At 41.6% G+C, this 18,375-nt stretch overlaps 1 protein-coding gene across 2 annotated transcripts in view; it reads right to left on the bottom strand.

The window, feature by feature from the left end:
* The window catches only part of GALNT9 (polypeptide N-acetylgalactosaminyltransferase 9), a 129,330-nt gene that overhangs the window by 78,502 nt on the left and 32,453 nt on the right, over positions 1–18,375 (bottom strand). For both annotated transcript variants that reach the window (XM_064392127.1, XM_064392128.1), the window contains 2 exons: positions 4,375–4,541; positions 2,466–2,640 (listed from right to left, as the gene is read on the bottom strand). In XM_064392127.1, coding sequence (XP_064248197.1) covers positions 2,466–2,640; positions 4,375–4,541 — 342 coding nt within the window. The remainder of the gene's footprint in view (positions 1–2,465; positions 2,641–4,374; positions 4,542–18,375) is intronic.

Raw genomic sequence — 18,375 nt, 5'->3', positions numbered from 1 at the left:
AATTAATAGCAATGGCCTCCCTTTCAGACAGTCCTCTCCACTTCCACTCTCACAGCAGCTGTATTGGCTCACACTATCAAAAGCCCTAAGGGGAACAGGTCAGTTGAAAATCACTGCTCTGAGATAACATATTTCTACACCTGAGAAGCCAAAAAGCAGCAATTAAGCACAGCAAAATAAATAATTCAATAGCTAATTTGACCTGCCAGGTTGCAGAGTATTTTTTTATATCCTACCAACTTGTAATTTAGTTTAGAAGAAGTGTCCCTGGAGAGCAATGCTGTGAGAGCCCATAAAATGCTATAGTATGATATCAGGCAAAAAGCCACCTGTAAATGGGCCACTATTGTTTAAAGAAGTTTTTTTTTTTGTTGTCAGTCCTGCATATTTCATGAGAAAGTGATGAAGTCCTTCTTTGATTCTTTATGAATTAATCTGCCAACTGATTAGGCAGGTAAAGCAGCCATAGATTGGGAAACTAAATTGCACTGCAGGCACTTGACTTTTAGATGGAACACAAACCAAACAGAAAGCTAAATGCTCTTTTCTGTGGTAAAGGAATTGGCTTCTTTTTAATTGCCTCACAAATAATCCATAGACAGCTTTTAGTGGGAGCAATCCATGTGGCCTCTGAATACATAAATAAGAATTGAAAATGGGGGAAATATGCATGCAAGGTGCAACTTAGTGGGAGAACAGAACAGCAGAGCCTTAACAAGAGACTCCCACCTGATTCCTGAGTTTGTAGGGCTGCGGAGTGGGGGCAGTGCTAACCTGGTGGGAAAAAATAGAGCAGTCCAGATGGAAGGACTTCAGTTCCTCCCAGTCAAAGGAGATGAGATGAAAATGGACATGACAGGCAACCCCATGTGCACAGGTGGACAGAGCTAAAACTAGGAGGAGTGGCTGGAGCAGGGGCTGAGATGGCTCTGAGCAGACACAAGGGCTGAGTGGAGAAAGAGGAGGAACACCAGCAGGGAACACTCCGAGCCCACAGGTGCAGCTCTGAAATGAAGGGGCACAGGAGGCTCCTGGAGCACGTTTCTGTCCCCACTGATCACCGAGTGCCCCAAGCAGGGCCAGAGCCAGGCTGTGACCTGAGAGCTCTGCTGGAAGGAGGGTGCACCAGGCAGGGGGCAGAAAACACAAACCTTTTGTCTTGGATATACACACTCATTTACTGAGCACTCCAGGTTCTTGCTCTGCTGATTTCAACCCTTTCTGACATTAAGGCGAAGCAGTACAGTAAAAAAACAAACCCTAACAAACCCCAAAGCAACCACAAAGCCCTTTCCTGCTTACTGACACCACTGCTGATCTTCCCTGGGTACAGTACCTCAGTCAGATCTCAATGTCTTTATAAAATGATAACAAAATTCTCCTCAAGCCCCACAAAACTGCAGCTTGGGCAGGACAAGCACTAGGGACAGCACCCAGAGCATGCTCTCCCCAGTCCCTGATCCTGTCCCATAGCTGGTATTACCCTAGATGAATGTCTGAAAATAATCGAAAGATCTACTTGCTTTAAAAGCAAATAAATAAATTAAACCAGCTCTTAAGCTTCTAGAAAATTACTACAGCTGCTATTATAATCTAACATAGTCCTAAGGAATAAAAATGGGATGATCATAAAACAGGTGCACTACAAGACTTATTTTATTGCATCTTCCATTTTATAAAGATATTCATGAACATATAAAAATAAACACTCTACTCCTTTGCAATTAAGTTTCTCTCTAGTTGTAAGTACAGCTATTTTTAGTTTTAATTTGAGGATATCTCCCAGAATTGCAGAGCATAATCATTTCCACCATAACTCTGCATCATCATTATCAAATACCAGCCTATCTTTGGAAAATGCATGTTTTACATGCTGAAGGTCCCAGAAGTCCTTTTGCAGCTGATGGTACAGATCAGCTTCTACAGTCCCAACTTCCAGTAATGCCAAATATTGGCCACCAAGTGGTGCTACAAAGGTTTATTCCAAATGCAGTTCTGGCCCATTAAACCAAAAGGGGATGGGGAAAGTCATGCTAATTTCAAGCCCTATTAAAATTGCAGGCAATAATTTAATGTTTCCCTCAAATGTAAATGCAAGAAAATTTATGACAAAATCAGATTGGTATTCAAGTTCTGAGAAGAAATGATAGAAAATGGCAAGGAGGTAAAAGAAGCACTTGAAATCCTCCAGCCCAGAGCCTCCTTAATGGTGTCTCCCCATCTGACTGCTTTGGGATTTCACACCCATTGTGGTTCCAATTAATTCTCTCTCCACAGAGCCGTGCTAGACCAGGCACAACAGCTTTTTTATGGTCTTGCAGCCATTGCAGGAGCCTGTCAGCAATGCTGCAATAATCAGGAGCACAGTTCAGGAGTGCTTGCTGAGGTGATCCCCGCAGCTGAGCACAGCCCTCCCTGAGCCCTGTCCCAGTGCCACTGTCCCTATGGGCACAGCCAGCACTCACCAGCCAATGTTGAACTCCACGTGGGCATCAAAGAACCCCACCACAGGGGATGTTGCTGCTTTCCAGCCCTGGATCCTGGCTCGGATCAGCCCCTCGCGTTTGGTGTTGCGCACGATCTTCACCAGGCCTGGGTACCTCTTATGGACATACTGGTCCAGGTTAAACTTCAGCTCAACTGCAGGACAAAATCAAAACACACACAAGCTTTTAGAACCAGAAAGGCCCTACAATGTTGTGTTTATTCTGCAACAGAAAGGGAGAGGAGTCTTTAAATAATCCCAGACCCTTGGTGAGTCTGACAGATACAAGCCCAGTTCTGCAGCCAAGGCGTGGAGCAGTTCCAGGGGTTTCAGCCCAGAGAAATTCCCCACACACCAGAGACTTGCCCAGCTTTAACATGGCCTGATGGATTTGAGTATCATGTTGAAGAGGTAGTTTGTCTACATATTTTTAAAAAATTACTATTCTGATTCTCTGATGATTTGTATTAGGTTACAACAGGCCTCTGGAAGAGCAATTCTGACCTTAAGCAAGTGTAACATGCCAGTCTGGTGATCTTTTTTTCCTGATTTATGTTATTCAGTAGGAGTTAGAAAAATAACCTCAATGGATTTTGGGTCAAGATGTAATTCAGATCACAATTAATTTCCCTTAATTTTCAGGGTTTTCCCTTAAACATAATTAAGATTCTTCAATACCAGACTTCTTTCCTTTTTAACTAAATGGATATTGAAGATCTCAAATAGACTTCTCTTTTGTTCATTTTCAGGCATTCAATCACAGATGGAGCAGAACTCATTCACCCTTGTTCAGCTTTCATTTCAAGAGGCTTATAAACAGGCAAATTACCAAAATGGTCTCTCTCTATTTTTTATTTTAAATCAATGTAGTTTGGTAATTCATTTACACTGCAACTTATTCATAAAGTGGCTTTTGCTTAAATGTCTTTATCAGAAAAACTAGTAAAAGCTTCCAGGACATTAGCAACCTCATTTTTCTGATCTATGTTAGACAGTAGAATCATTATCATTAGAATCAAAGACTTGATAAATCTCCAGTTATTTAGAAGAGTGGCAGAGAAAAGCCATATAAGAGTTCACTGAGAAATGATGAGCTCAATTCTCCTCAGGATTGCCTTGACTCCAACACTTTGCAGTCTCACATAATTACTCCACAGGTTACACTGCCATAAATGAAATCTGAATTGCATAAACATTTTCTTAAATCTATAGGTTTGGAACTTAATTTTGATTGAGTTATCTCTTCTCTCAGCTCTTCCTTCTCTTCGGGGATCTTGAAGAGTAAGAGCAACTCAAAACTGAAAGAATTTAAAGCTATTGATCTGAGGAGGAAATGCTAAATTTTAGGCTTATTGGAAATAAATATGATTTTAGAAGATGAATTAGTTCTAGAAGTGTAATGTACAAGTTTAAACATGACAACACTAGTCCCTTGTATCCTGAGAATCTTCTAACATGACTGTATTGTGAAATATGCTGATAATAGCACCCTACATGCTCACCAATATTTGGATTTTGGATTAAATAATGAAGAAACAATGTACTGCCATATAAAAGAGTAGCAATTATCTTTAAAGAGAGTGTGTAGCCTTGCTTTTCCTTGGCAGCAGAATTAAAACTTTTATTCTAACAATGATGATATTCCTCTGGATTTGGAGAAAAGTGTCCTGTTAAGACTGCCTACATAAATGCCACTCATTCTGTTAGGATTTCAATGAAATCAACAGACTTTATCCACATAATGTTTATTTGTTATACAAATAGTCAATATTTACTCACAGCTTTGTTCAAATGGCTCAATCAACCCTCTGATCAACAAATACATTTACATTTCACACCTAGAAATCACACGGGGCACCGTGCTTAGAGGCAGAGTGAGAGCAGCTCACCATTGTCGCTGTTGTCATCCACCAGGATGATCTCCTTGAGCAGGTGGGATGGGGTGTGGTTCACCACGCTGTGCACGGAGCGCAGGATGACTGAGAGAGCCTCGTTCACAAAGATGAACACCACCGAGATCTGGGGCAGGTCCTCTGGGTACGTCATCTGCTTGCACCTGGACAGAAAGACACAATTAAAACCCAAGCAGCCACTGGCAGGCAAAACAGACTGAAGAGCATCCTCCTCTCCTTGCTCTCCATCTGCAGACTTTGTCCTTTCTTGATACTTGAGGTTTTAGCTTTTATGTTTTTCAGATTCTGTGCTGCTTTGGCGTGTAGTTCTGAGCTCCATAATAGGGGATGGTGAGCTCTCTTCACAGAGTAAGGAGACAAAACAATTCCTTCTCTAGCTGGAGGCCAAGGACAAATGATCTAAATTTCAAGCCCAAGAACATAAACAATGTGGACTGAAGAGAGAAAAACAAGAAGGATGAGATTTCATAAGCTAAAGCTCTAATTGGACAATTAATTCCAATATGAAAATGGACCAAAACTTAAAGAAGTGAGAGACCTTGTGACCAGTCATCCATTTTGTGACCATTTTGGTTCACCTTGGGTGTGGCCCTGGCTGGGCTCTTGTGGTGCCCAAGGTGGATCCATTGAGGCCTTCTAATAATCCCTGTTTTATTCTTTAGCTTCATCTAGCCTCTGTTCTAGGTCAGCCTTCACAAGGCAGCATTCTAACCCCAAGGAAAGATGTGGTAAAGGCTAAAAAGAATCAGCCTGGTTAGGAGCAGGCCTCTCCATCAGCCAAGTGTAAAACACAGGGTGTGTGCATGCACACAGATTTGTAGCAGCTCTTGTTCCCTGTGAGGTTAAAAGCATCTCTTGAAAACCAAAGGACTATCAATGACTCTGCTCAAAACAACCTGGAGAAGGCCAACAATGGCACACCCTGGCTGTGCTCCATGGGGAACCTCCAGCAGCTCTGCTGCTAACTCACAACTGCAGCAGAACTTTAAAACCAGCATTTGGCCAAGCAAATTTTGCATTTGCCCACAGATGGAGCACCTGCCACCCTTTCTGGCTGCCCAGTTTGTGCAGCAGTGACAAACACATGGTGGTTGTTGTTGTACAGGCCTGCACTTGCTGAATTATCTGCAAACAGGTCTGCTCCCTCTCAGATGTTGCCTTACTAGGCTGCTACATCCTCATTCACAATTTGCTTTTGTGCTGCTCACTGATAGATATATTTTACCACAGACCATTTTGAGAATCAAAACTGAGGCCTGAAGAAGTTCCACAGCACAGAGCAGAGCTCCTGCTTCCCAAGTCCTCAGCCCATGCCCTTCTGTAACACCACACTGCCTTATTTCAGTGGGATTCTCTCCCATTAGCAAAGGGACTAACTTTAAAAACTACCTACCTGTTCTCACAGTCAAAAAGCCATCCAGAATTACCATAGCAATTGCTGAACTTGCTCTCTAAAATACTGCTAATGATATCACAGAAAATGACTTCTCGTGCTCTTATCAAACTTTGTGACCTCTATGCTCATTACTTTGGCATAACAATCACTTTTTTCCCCACTATCAGCAGTCATGGGGATAGGGCAGGTGACAAATGCTTGACTGCTGAGTAACCTCTGGAAGTCAGTTATGAATTCTAGTAAAATGTAATTATTCATAATTCCTGATCCCAGCACTATTAGCTCAGAGACCTGAGCACTCATCATTGATTCCAGTGCTACCATAGCTACTTACTGGCAGCTTGCTGGTGGCCTGTGCCACACAGAGGACCACTGTGTAAAACTTCTGGCTAAGCAGCATTCTTACACAGCCTAAAAATATGCCTGGAACAAGGAGAGAGGTTTTCAGGAGGCATGAATGTTCTGACACAGCCCTCTCTTTTGAATTTCTCTTTTGAATGCAATTTTCCTCTTGAGCACACTGACTTATCAAAGAAGTGCATCAGGAATACTGCATAACAGGAAAGAGCCATCAGCTAAAAACATGGACCTTGCAAGATTTCCTGTGATGAGGGACATCTTTTACCTGGCAGCAATTTTCTCTAGAGTCCCACACATCCCAAATTGCACCTCAGGAAATCAGACCAGTCCCCAGGGAGGGGGGGCACTGCTGGTGCAGGTGAGGCAGAGGAGGGAGCCCACCCCAGGCCATCCTTCCTCTTGGGGTCCTGCAGCAGCACTCAGAGCTGGCAGAGAAGGAGGGGGGGAAGGAAAGTGTGAAACCCATCTGTGGTGCCTCAGGTTTTAGCTTTTATATTTTTCAGATTCTGTGCTGCTTTACTGTGTGGGTCTGAGCTTCACATTAGGGGATGGTGAGCTCTCTTCACAGAGTAAGGAGAGAAAACAATTCCTTCTCTAACTGGGGACCAAGGACAAATGATCCAAATTTCAGGCCCAAGAGCATAAACAACGTGGACTGAAGAGAGAAAAACAAGAAGGATGGGACTGCATGAGGTAAAGCTATAACTGGACAATTAGCTCCAATATGCAAATGGACCAAAGCTTATAAAAGTGAGAGACCCTGTGACCAGTCATCCATTTTGTGACCATTTTGGTTCATCTTGGGTGTGGCCCTGGCTGGGCTCTTGTGCTGCCCAAGGTGGATCCATTAAGGCCTTTTAATAAATCCCTGCTTTATTCTTTAGCTCTGTCTAGTCTCTGTTCTAGGTCAGCCTTCACAAGGCATCATCTGGGGACAAAACAAGAGGTTGTGGCACAGGAGGAGGAATTACAGCAAGAATGAGAGGTCACTCAAAGCAGCACTTACTACAGAAGGGACAAGCAATTAAAGGAAAGGTGGGACCACCACAAATGTCCAAAATAGAGAGGCATGTGTGGAAGGACTGAAGTTTCCTAGGAACAGTCAGGGAACCACTGAAATACTACAACACCTCAGAGAATTAGTAATTTTGCTGAACGTTTCTGAGTAAAAAGTATTTGTTTTATTGGCAAGTGAACTGAAACACCTGGGCACCCAGCCACGAGTTCCTGGTCAGACTGATAGGGTAACTACAAATGGGACTAAGTCCAGTGCATTTCTGTCATCCTCCCACTTTCATTCTGAGAAAAAAATTATCTAATTCTAGCTTTAAAACCAGCACACCTAAACCATAACCTCCTAATTTTTAACTTATTTGTTCTTAATCACTTTAAATCAATGCATTATTGTCCCAAGTGTGGCTCCATGGCCTTGCTGGTTCACAAGACTTTTCATGCCTTAGTTCTCAGTAATTACTAACAGTGTGGGGCATCAGGGACTGCTTTAGATAAAAAGCTGGTTTGAATTTCTTATTCCACCTGGATGAAGTAATGCCTATCACTTCTCACTGCAACCTTTGTCTGTCAGTTCTTCCATTTTTTTTCTATTAGCAGGACATAGTTGAAAAACTGCATTTTGACAGCATTTGGAAAGAGCACTCCAAACAAAATATATTGGAATATCTCTGGTAGTGCCACTGCAACATGAACACCTAGATGGGAAAAATCAAACCTCAGAATTTAGCAGTAGTTTAAAAGCTGTCATAAATTTATTTATTGCATTGAGGATGAAGAACAGCAAAAGCAGCTGTCCAGCTGAGCACTTTCCAAAGCACAGCAGTGATTTAAGGGTTTATTTCCTGCAGACTTCAAGTCAACCTTGAACTCCTAACTCCTTAGGTCACTTCACAAAATGAGATTGATGTGCTGAGGTAGTCAGGAGAAATTACTGGTCCTCTACCAAACACTTGTGATGACGTTTGAGAGCATGAGCAATCCCAGTTAAGGTGTCTTTCCTTAAAAATCAGTGGGTGCTTTAAGTGCTTTGCTGGATTGTGGCCGAGTTCTTCCCAAAGTGTTCTCTAATTAGACACCAGCCACAGCAATTTACAGTTAATACTTCCTTCATTCCAAGAAACTCTAACCAGAGCTTGACACTCCCAGCCAAGCAGTGACATTAGCAAGCCTCACGCTGCCAGAGCACACCCATGGCTGTCACCTCAGCCACCTTTGCTCAGCCAGAGGCTGACAAGGGCACTGCAGTGGGTCAGCCAGTGCTGCCTGTAAGCAAGGGACACCAAGAGTGACAGAGTTCTCCTTGGAGCAGCCCTGGACTGGCCCTGGAGGAGGCAGCAGGGGACAGTTCATTATAGAGGAGAAAGGAAGGCTGTAACAAGCCTGTTGACTTCCAACAAGCCAAAAGGCATCCTTGCAGAAAAGGGCTGGAGCAGCAGCTTGGACACAGAGGAAATCATCAGGCAAGAAACTTATGAGCTGATGATGGGGCAACTTAGTACAAGACTAGCCACTTGTATTATTTCTTTGGTGAAGAAAATTACCAGAATGAAAAGAAATCAAACTGTACAAAATGCACTAGCGAGGCACATCTTCATAATCTTTCAGCCCTACTGCCAACAGAACCATAGTAAGAAATTTGGAAATTAATCATCCCTTTTCCAGGCCCGATGCTGTGCAGTGCCTGAATGTTTAAAGCTCCCAGTGCTCTGCCAGGGAAGGGAGCTGGATCCCACCACAGTCTCCACTTCTCTGCACCAGGTCTCACCACACTGTGTGAAGAAGAACAATTTCAGCAACTGACAGCTGAAACCTAGCCTTGTTAACATCCAACACTCCTGAGTTTGGGAAGAATTGAGTGTATGTTTGACCTCTGTGGTAGCTAAAGATGGTGAGAGCTGGGCAGGCATAGCTTACATTCAATATTCCTGTGATTTAAATCAGCATTCAGAACTGTCAGCAGGACCCACAGAGCACAACCAGCATAGGAGCCCAGGTTTCCAGGGCACACAGGTACCTGGGCAGGGACACACTGCTGATGTCTGCAGGACCAGGGATTCCAGCAAAGGCTGACAATGCCATGGCTAATCACTGCCATGGGCCAGCTGAGGATGGATTAGACCTGATATGTGAAGCAGCCCTGCAGGCTCCTTTCATAAAACATGCCAAGCATCAAACCTGGGGCATCCTGCTGTTGTCTTGGGAAAGGTCTTTGAGTGTTCTCATTCTGTATTTGCCACTGCAGAGCTTGGCTGTCAACCCAGAGGTATTTCCTTTCAGATCATTTTTCTCTATTCTAGAGATGATTTTTACTCATTCATTCCCTTACATTGAACTGGCTCCTTAAATGAACATTTCCCAGCCAGCCTCCTGAGCCCAACTGTGAGAACTGTCTTGCAGGCACAAGAAAACAGGAAAAGCTCTTTGGTTGGCAAATCAGAAACTTGGGGAAAAAAATTATGTACTAACATAAAAAGGTCATAGATCAGAAACTGGGACATGAGAAAACAAAAGGTACTCAGCTGCACATGAACCTGCTCATGGCAAGCTTGTAAGCTTGGAGGCATTAAAGGGAAGGAAATTTTCTTCTGTCTGAACCTCCATTCTCTGATAGATGTATTTACTCAATTTGTATTTGATCCAAGAGAAACACGTGAAGTTCTCTATTTATCAGGCTGCTCTTACAGTCCATTTGGGTTGCACTATTTTTTGTGAAGGACTGTCACTGCAGCTATGCAGGTTGTTCAGTGCATTACCAAAATAAAATAAAAAAAAGAAACATCTTCCCTGCTCTATTTCTCCTGCCCTTTTTTCCTGTCTGCAAACTTGCTAAACTCCAAAAATGAGTTTTTTGCTTGCAGACCTTAATATACTGAGTTTGGAAATGGATTAAGCAATGCATTTAGAGATTTCTGACAGCTTTACCCTTCAGGAAGAAATGCAAACAAAATTAAAGCTGCTTCATGAATCTTTAAAGTGTTTAATACAAGATATGTTTTTCCAATGAACTACTGGGATGGAGATGACTGAAGGTTTCTCTCCTTCACAAACTTGATGAAATTGCTGGGCTTGAAGAAACAACTGCAGTTCTGGCAAAAAAAAAAAATTATCCCTACCCCTACATGATCTCTACCTTGAAAGCTTCAGAATGATCTATGTTCATGTTTTATAGCCACAGCAGGAGAACAAGTTGGAACAGCTCCTTATTTGGTACACGATCAATGAAAGGACAAAGATAAATATTTTAAAAGATTATTGAGCTCTTTCTCTTTAATGCTAACAAATACTACTTTTAATCACCAGGTCAATATGTATTTTGAGCCCTGTTAAACCAAAGGCTCAGACTAATCTTACCTACATGGGTGCCTTTTAGCACCTAAATGCTGCTGTGACTCCTATAGGCACAGACGATTTACCACAGCTAAATCACTAAATTTACTGTCTAGCTCAGTGCCTGATTTCTTTCTCCAGAAACCCACTGAGGCTTTACAGCTAGTGCTGGATGCAATAGTAACTTTTGAGCTGCAGAAATAAACTAACATTACCTTCCTCTTCCACACTGGCACGACAGAGGAGACGTGACAAGCTGCAAATGCCTCGTTCCCCAGCATGGGATCCAGCTGCTGACCAGTCTGCAGCAGAAGCAGTGACAGGCCACAAAACTGATTAGCTTCATGGATCATGAATCTGTCAGCCAGAGGCTCCAACTCCTTCCTAATTAATTCTCCTTCTCAGCAGAGGATGTTAACTGTATTATGGCACAACATTCTCTTTCTGTTGAGGGTGGATTTTCCTGCCCTAGCCAAAAACTCAAATGGAAAATTTTTGAGTTCAAGGCTTGCTCTTACTTTCTTCCCCTATTTTGCAGCTCAGGGACATTTCTTAAGAACACATAATATAAATTAATTTCCTATATATTCATTATATATTCAAATATATATTAATTTCCTAAGAACACATAATATAAATACAACTCTGTAAAAGACAGCAGTGGTGCTCTGTGCACCTTAAGAAAATCAGCAGATTGTTTTTACAAGTAAGGCAAGAAATGAGCCATTTTCAGAAAAAGCCTTGAAATTATAGTGATAACAGAAGATACCTTCTTCCCAGACTGTTGTCCTTATGGAACAGCCTCCATTTTGAAATATCCTACAGCAGAAAAATCAACACCTTTTTCCTGAATTTTTTTTGAGAATTGCAGGTACAAGATACAGTGCAATTCTTGTTGGTGCTGCAAGTCTGAGGAAATCCACTAAAATAACCTTTTCTCCATCTTTTCTCATATACAGTGATGTTGATTATAATTTTCTCATAAAGTGAGATCTTAAATCTACTCCATACTTGGGAATTCCCACCAGCTTTTTTCACATATTTTTTTCTTATTTTGCATCTGAAAGTCTAGAAATAAATCCCCTACACTCATCAGAAAGAAACCAGGCCAAGTCCTTGCACCTGAGCTAACTTCATATATTTCCTGTATCAAGGAAAAATGTCCTTTCATGTCAACCACAAACAAATGACTGCAATGTGCAATGAGTTTTCCAGGATACATCTGGTCATGGGAATTTCCCACGTTCCCAGGCTGGACAATTGGATTTGATGTCTGTAGGATTTGCAGACTGAAGAACAGCAGCAGCCTTCCTAAAATAATTATTTTTTGTACCTTAGGACTCTTCACTGTCCTATTTTCTACAGGAAAGACCAAATTTACAGTAATATTTTTATGAAGGAGAGAGCCCTTTCAAGCTGGACACAGGTAGGTTAAAGCTCCCCATGAATTTTCAACAACACACATTGGACAAGGGTTCCCTGAGAATGACAGATTTGTTTTTTGTCTTTTTCCTTTCTTTTAAATTCCAGGCCAGTACAACAGTGACTAATTGCTCTGCTCATAAAAACTCAACACATGTTTGTGCCTTTTGTTTTATAACACGTTTGCTCTATTTGGTTTAATTCCTCTTTTCTCTAAGCAAATTATTTTTATATTTATAGTAGAAAGCCCTGAGAACTGTCAATCAGTGACTGATAGCACACTATATATGCATACTTAACATATGCAGCAAGATGACTCTACTTGTAGAGAATATTAACCCTTATATTTAAGATTATTAGACTCTTCAAAAGTAGCTGCTGCACACATAAAATAAGAGGCCTTCTATTTCAGTGAGCTATTTCTGGTTTTCCTCAGGCAAACAATACCAGAAACATGCCATTATGTCTAATACCCTTATTGATTTATACATATAAAAATGCTAAAACTAGTTTCAATCACTTTTAAAACAAGCCTCTTTATTAACATGAAAAATGGCTCAAAGCTCGTGCTCACATCCCTCTGTAGTAAAAAGTCTTTGCCTTTTTTTTTTTTTTGGTAACTTAACTTGAGTCGCTAATATGTTTTGAAATACCATCTGTAAAAAATTTCCACTCTATCCCCCAGTGTGCCTGTCCGGATCTGCCTCTGGCTGTATGCATGCTGCATCACAAAGCATTAGGCTCATTGGAAATTAATGGTGAGGCTGAAATCTGCTTTCAAATGCTTTCCAAAAATCCCCAAAGAAAACAGATCCCCTGTGCAACTTTATTTTTAATGGTGCTGCACTTAAATTTAAGGAGGAGCTCAGCTAAATTCCAAGTGACATGTATTCTGCCTCGTTTTAGGTGATTAAAACAAATGGCTTGTTTAGTGATTCTCAAGGTTTTGCAAATATCTTTGCCTCTGTTCCAACTGGATTTTTAGCTTGCATCCTTTTAAAGTAAAAACTAGAAAAGAATTGTCTTTTAAAAAAGCCATAAAGGCAATCTTAGAAAATTCTGCTTTGAGATTGGAGAGCTCTTTGAAGTGAAATATAAAAATTGGTGAAACTGATGAAACTGTATTAAATAAAGGCCAAACTAAAGGCATTGTGTCAATTTGATTTGAAGATCTTATCAGAAAAATACATTCAGGAAAACACCACCATTTGTGCAACTTTTTGAAAACTAAATTTTGGGAACCACGTTTTCTGCAGGGAGGAGAGAATATACACTCTCATTTCAGCTTTGCCAAAACTAAGATCTCATATTTCAAACAGGGAAGGTTCACAAAGAGAACATCTTTCCTTCACCCAGAAAGCCTGAAGATGTTTTCCAGTGTGCATTCACAAAATTGGCTGCTGCCCAGTGTCCCCACTCCTCGTTGCTGCCACCAAGGGTCATTGCTCTCCAGCAAGCCATGTGAAGCCATTTGCTGCACTTCCAGCAGTGGCTGTTAGCACTTTTCCCATCAAAGAAGTGCTTTTCCACTCAAGGTGACGCATCAAGATCCCAAAAAGGTTCTTTGTGGCAAGGGATAATTAATCCCAGCATGTCTGCAGGGGATGAGATGGTAAGACCCCAGATACCCAGCAGCAGGTTGCCCATCTGAAGGTGCCACCTCCTCTCCTATTGCCTACTGAGCCCCTGCCAGACATCGTGAAAAACAGTGGAATTGGTGAAATCAAAGGAATTATTTTCAGTAAATAACGCATAAGAGTAAACTCACCCTTTTCCATTTGCACAGAAGAGTTTGTTGTACCTTTGAAGTTATTTGTTATTCAGATAATAATATGTAAATACAGGAAGTTATCCTTGACTATTAAAAATGTACTGCAAGTATTTAACATTAAAAATTCCAGATACTTTTGTTTAATTTTGACTATCTCTCTGCCTCAGCTGGTGTTGCTGGTGCTGGACAGAGGCTGAGTATCAGAGTGTTACCTGGAAATGTAGGGCAATAAAAAAGTTTTCAAGGTAACTGCTGCAGAGCTCTTCATGAATTTCATTAAGGGTTTGCTGTCACGTTGCAGTGTAGTGGTAAGGAGGAGAATAGAGGAATGCAATATTTTTCCACTATCACTTCAGCTAACAATGTTTTTTATGGTCTTGGGAGGATATACAACAACGTTTGGCAAACAATCCCTTCTTTAATAGGCTCCAGTGTATTTCACAGGGGACCAGCTTTAATCTTTGGTCAAATTCAGTTATGCAGCAGAACGTTTCTTTCTACCTATGTACAAATATAGGATATTTGGAGGAGTGAACCACCAAATGGGAGGTCAGCCATAAACTGGATAAACTCCACCACTGCCTGCCAAAATTGTAGTGAGAAGCTCTTTAATCTTGGCTTGTCCCAACCGCTGCAAGGCTGGTTGTAGCCCAGAAAGGTAATGCTCCCCTGGTAATCACAGCACTTTTCTGAGGTGGTGCACAAGCTCATTAGACTAACCAGCAATAGCCTTGAAATGTTTGAACAGTAGTCACGGGCTTCCTCCTACTTTAAATGATCAATTCCTATCAGAGTAAAAACAGAAGCAAGTTTATGGTATGTGGGAGGAATTATGGTTCAAATAGAGCAGTGTTCCAAGAACAAATGCATAAAGAACATTGATTTAGCACTGAAAATGGGAGTATTAAATCCACGATGTTTAGATGCTTTATATGGGATTGAGGAGAGAGCCTGGTGGCAGCAGCAGAGTGTTCATAAAAAGTCTGAGTCAGGCAGAGAGGACAAAGGAAGGTGCATGTGCTGTGTGTGGGTAGGAGCTGCCTGACAATCAGATGATGGAGCACATCCAAAGCTCTCCATGAGCTCTAGGTCAGGATCCCATAGGATAAATCATTAGGCAAGAGCAGCCAAATCCTGAAGTGCAGATGGGACTTTACTCTCCCTACATCTTCCCCAGTGATACTTGCAGGGTCGTTCTTTATGCATTACAACTACTCTGTGAAAAGTCCTATTCAAGGAAGGCACCTAAGCTTGTCTTAACTTCACTGAGGTTATTCACACACTTAAAACTAGGAACATATTTAAGTGCTTCGTTGGACTAGAGCCTAATTGCACTTTTATAGCTTTTGTTTAAATTAAAGGCTAGTTAGAGGTGAACAGCACAGTATTCGACAATTTCATGCACTTAGAAGTTAAATGTTAACAACAGTTCCCTTCTACCTATTTATATTGCTTCAGTTTGTATAACTTGAGAAAACTCTTGTGATTTTATTTGGCTTTGGTTACCTTCAGAAGTGAAAAAAGTTTTTAAAAATCCAGCCACATTTACTGTCTAGCACACAGCTAATACCTAGAGCACACACTATAACAGCAAAACAGTGCAATGCGTGGGGATTTTTTATATTTATGAGCTTTTATCCTAATTTGAAGAAAAAAACAGGTCAACATGTGCTTGCTTTTCACTCAGGTTGACAGAAATTAGGCACACGTCCTAGACCAGGCAACAAACTTAAAGTTGTGAATTTGAGCAGGCCAAGGACACTCAGAGCCTTTTCCTGGCTCTGAGATTTGGCCATTGCAGCAATTCACTGCTCCTGCACTGTTCCTGCCCAAACCAGCCTGCTGAGAAACTACTTCCCTCTTCACTTCATGTTGTCTGGTATCTTTTCCATTTTGTCCACAGACCACAAGCATTTTAAATTCGCATCCTCAGTGTTTGCAGAGTTAAATTGATTTGCCACCACAGAGAAAGGCAGGAGTGAGTACCCTTACCTGCGTGCCCAGCAATCCTGCCCTTCCTCATCCCTCATCTGCAGACACACACATTCAACCAGATCCTTCCAGGCTGTTTGCTCAGCCCTGCACTTAGAGAAACTTTCCCCCCAGTGCTTCCACAGATTCCCAGCTCTGTCAGGCAAAGGAGGGCGGTGCTCCTCCCTGAGCAAACAGAACACAAATTCCCTGTCTCTTGGTACACGGGTTAATAACTCCAAGGCAATAAGCCAATGGAGTAGCTAGAGGTCAAGCATTTGTTTTCAGGCAGTGTAGAAAATACAGGAGCAAAGCTTCAATGTCATTTTTATCTTGGGTTTAATGTAAACTTCACCATGACCCTCTGGGAGAGCTGTGTCCTAATGAAACATCCATGGCAGGGATGAAAGCTTTCTCCAGTCACTGAATGAGACAACTGCTCACTTTGTGGATGGAAATAAGCCTTTCCTCTGAAATTTTAGGGGTACAGACTAACTTAGCAACAACACCCCAGGGTATTTTAGTACACTGTTTTAATTATTATTGCTGCTATTAATATTCCACCATTATTCAAGTCTGAAGTACTGTGTCTGCTTGAGAAGTGTTTTTCACACCACCCCAGAGGCCAGCCCTCTGCTGGGGCCTTCAGAAGACAAAATGCATAAATGCAGACTAACAGAAGTCTGGTAGCATAGAACAAATAATATACTCACCCCCTGCAGCAAAAAAGAAAATAAACTAATTAAGGAACTATTTGACAACCTAAAGGCATCTCACACAGGTAAAATGCAATTCCAGAGGGTTTTTTTTCTAGAAGCTGAGAAACAGGGAGCTTGTGCAGAAGTAATACACAGAGATTATATCTCCAGTAACTTAAAGCTGCCTAGAGCCTCACTGATAAATCCTGACACACTAACACCACCTGAAATTGTGGGTGCACTTAGACCAAGCTCCTTTGGTGCTGCATCCAGCAAGGTGGCCTGGGTTGACTGTGGTTTGGTTTTGAGACCACAGCAGAAGGTCTAGAAGCAATGTAATAGAAGACAAGAACATTTCAGAAAGCAGCAGGAACAGAAAATAAAGTCCTCACGCTTCAATATCATAAAACTTTCAAACAGCTTAACTGGCAGGTGCTGTTTCAGAGAATCCAAACCTTGGAAAGCATCTAGATCAAGTTACCCAAGACAGGCAGCTAACATTTGCCAGCCTGTATCTGTCAGGTACTTCTGGCTCTGGCTACTTTTAAGAGTCTCTCACTTTTATTAGCACTAAATTCACTCAAAACAGGAGACACAGGCAAAACAAGCACGAACTGACACTATTAAAATGAAACACTGCATCAACCTGGAGTTCACAATTCAGTTTTATTTCAGACAGAAGAGTAAATTGTCTGACATTTTGGCCTGTTCATGTTTTTACCACAAAGACACAAACAACAACTAAAAACCTTGAGGTTATGTGACCTGAAACCTTGACTTTCCTAGACTGTGAAACATATCCAAATAAAATAAGAACTCACTAATTTTTAAAGCTACATCAGGAAGACATCTGGAGATAATACATATCTCACACTGCAGCAGAACTAAATTTACATAAACCTTTTAAGAAAGAAATGGGAAATATTATTTCAAACCATTAGAACTCCTTCAAAGCCCTACAAAGGATCTCAGGTATAGTGTAACAGAGGTACATGCAAGAAGACATAAAAGGAAAAGAAATACCACCCTGAATTCATTGCCTGTCTTGTTCTGTTACTTCTTTTTATCCTGTAATGTGATATCATGGAGTGTAACATAACATGACAGTTCAGAAATTTACAGGAATACCCTTTTCTCCCTGGAAGTGATAGCAGGCAACAACCAGCCATGGGCTCAGGGGAGGGAAATGAAAGAAATTCTGAAATGCCAGCACACAGCTGCAAGTCCTGGCTGGATCTCAGCAGTGCTTCTGCACTACAGATCTGCATTTACCTATGAAAGAACAGCTCATAGAATTTGTAGACAGCACCCCACCATTGCTCTTCTTTAGGAGGAAACACTCTTTCTGTCATGGAAATACTGTGGCTTTCTGGTTTCAAGTTCAAAAAAAATTACCACAGTCTCTAAAGCATACTTTAAAAGGAAAAAAAAAACAAACCAGTGGTGCTTAAGGTGAGTGTGCAGGTCACATGAGACACATTTAGTCTGAGGATTGATGAGAAAAATTGAGGGATGCAAAGCAGCTTTTTGATCACTGTTTCTTTTCCTCCCAGCTGACCAGGCTGCCCATGCTGGCAGGCCATTCTTCAGTGAGTGTTGCTAGTACAGAAATGTGGTCTTGTTTCTGCATGCCTCAGAGCACTTTGGGCTGGACTCACCTGCAATCCTATTTAATCTGGTTGCCTGTGGTTCCTGAAGGAGGGACTTGCAGAGGACATCACACCCTGTACATGAAAAGCAATGCTGCCATGGCATCTCCATCTACACAGGCAGCCAAGTCCATCACCCCAAATTAGATGTATAATTTCTCATCACTGTTATGCAACCCAGCTTAGGTAAACTATTCATGTATTCAAGAGTACATTCTGGTGCAGACAAATTGCAGGGAATGGCTTCCAGCCTCGCTGCATTTAAACACAACATTGCAATCAGTTATTTTTCATACTCCCTAGTTAATCAAATTCAGCCTTCACTAAATCTACATTTATTAGTGCTGACAGTCATGCAGAACTTGTCTT

The sequence above is a fragment of the Passer domesticus genome, chromosome 17 (assembly GCF_036417665.1).
Source record: "Passer domesticus isolate bPasDom1 chromosome 17, bPasDom1.hap1, whole genome shotgun sequence".
In the NCBI taxonomy this organism is placed as follows: Eukaryota; Metazoa; Chordata; class Aves; order Passeriformes; family Passeridae; genus Passer; species Passer domesticus.
The sequence above is the reverse complement of the archived record's forward strand: the minus strand, read 5'-3'. Positions and strand labels throughout refer to the sequence as shown.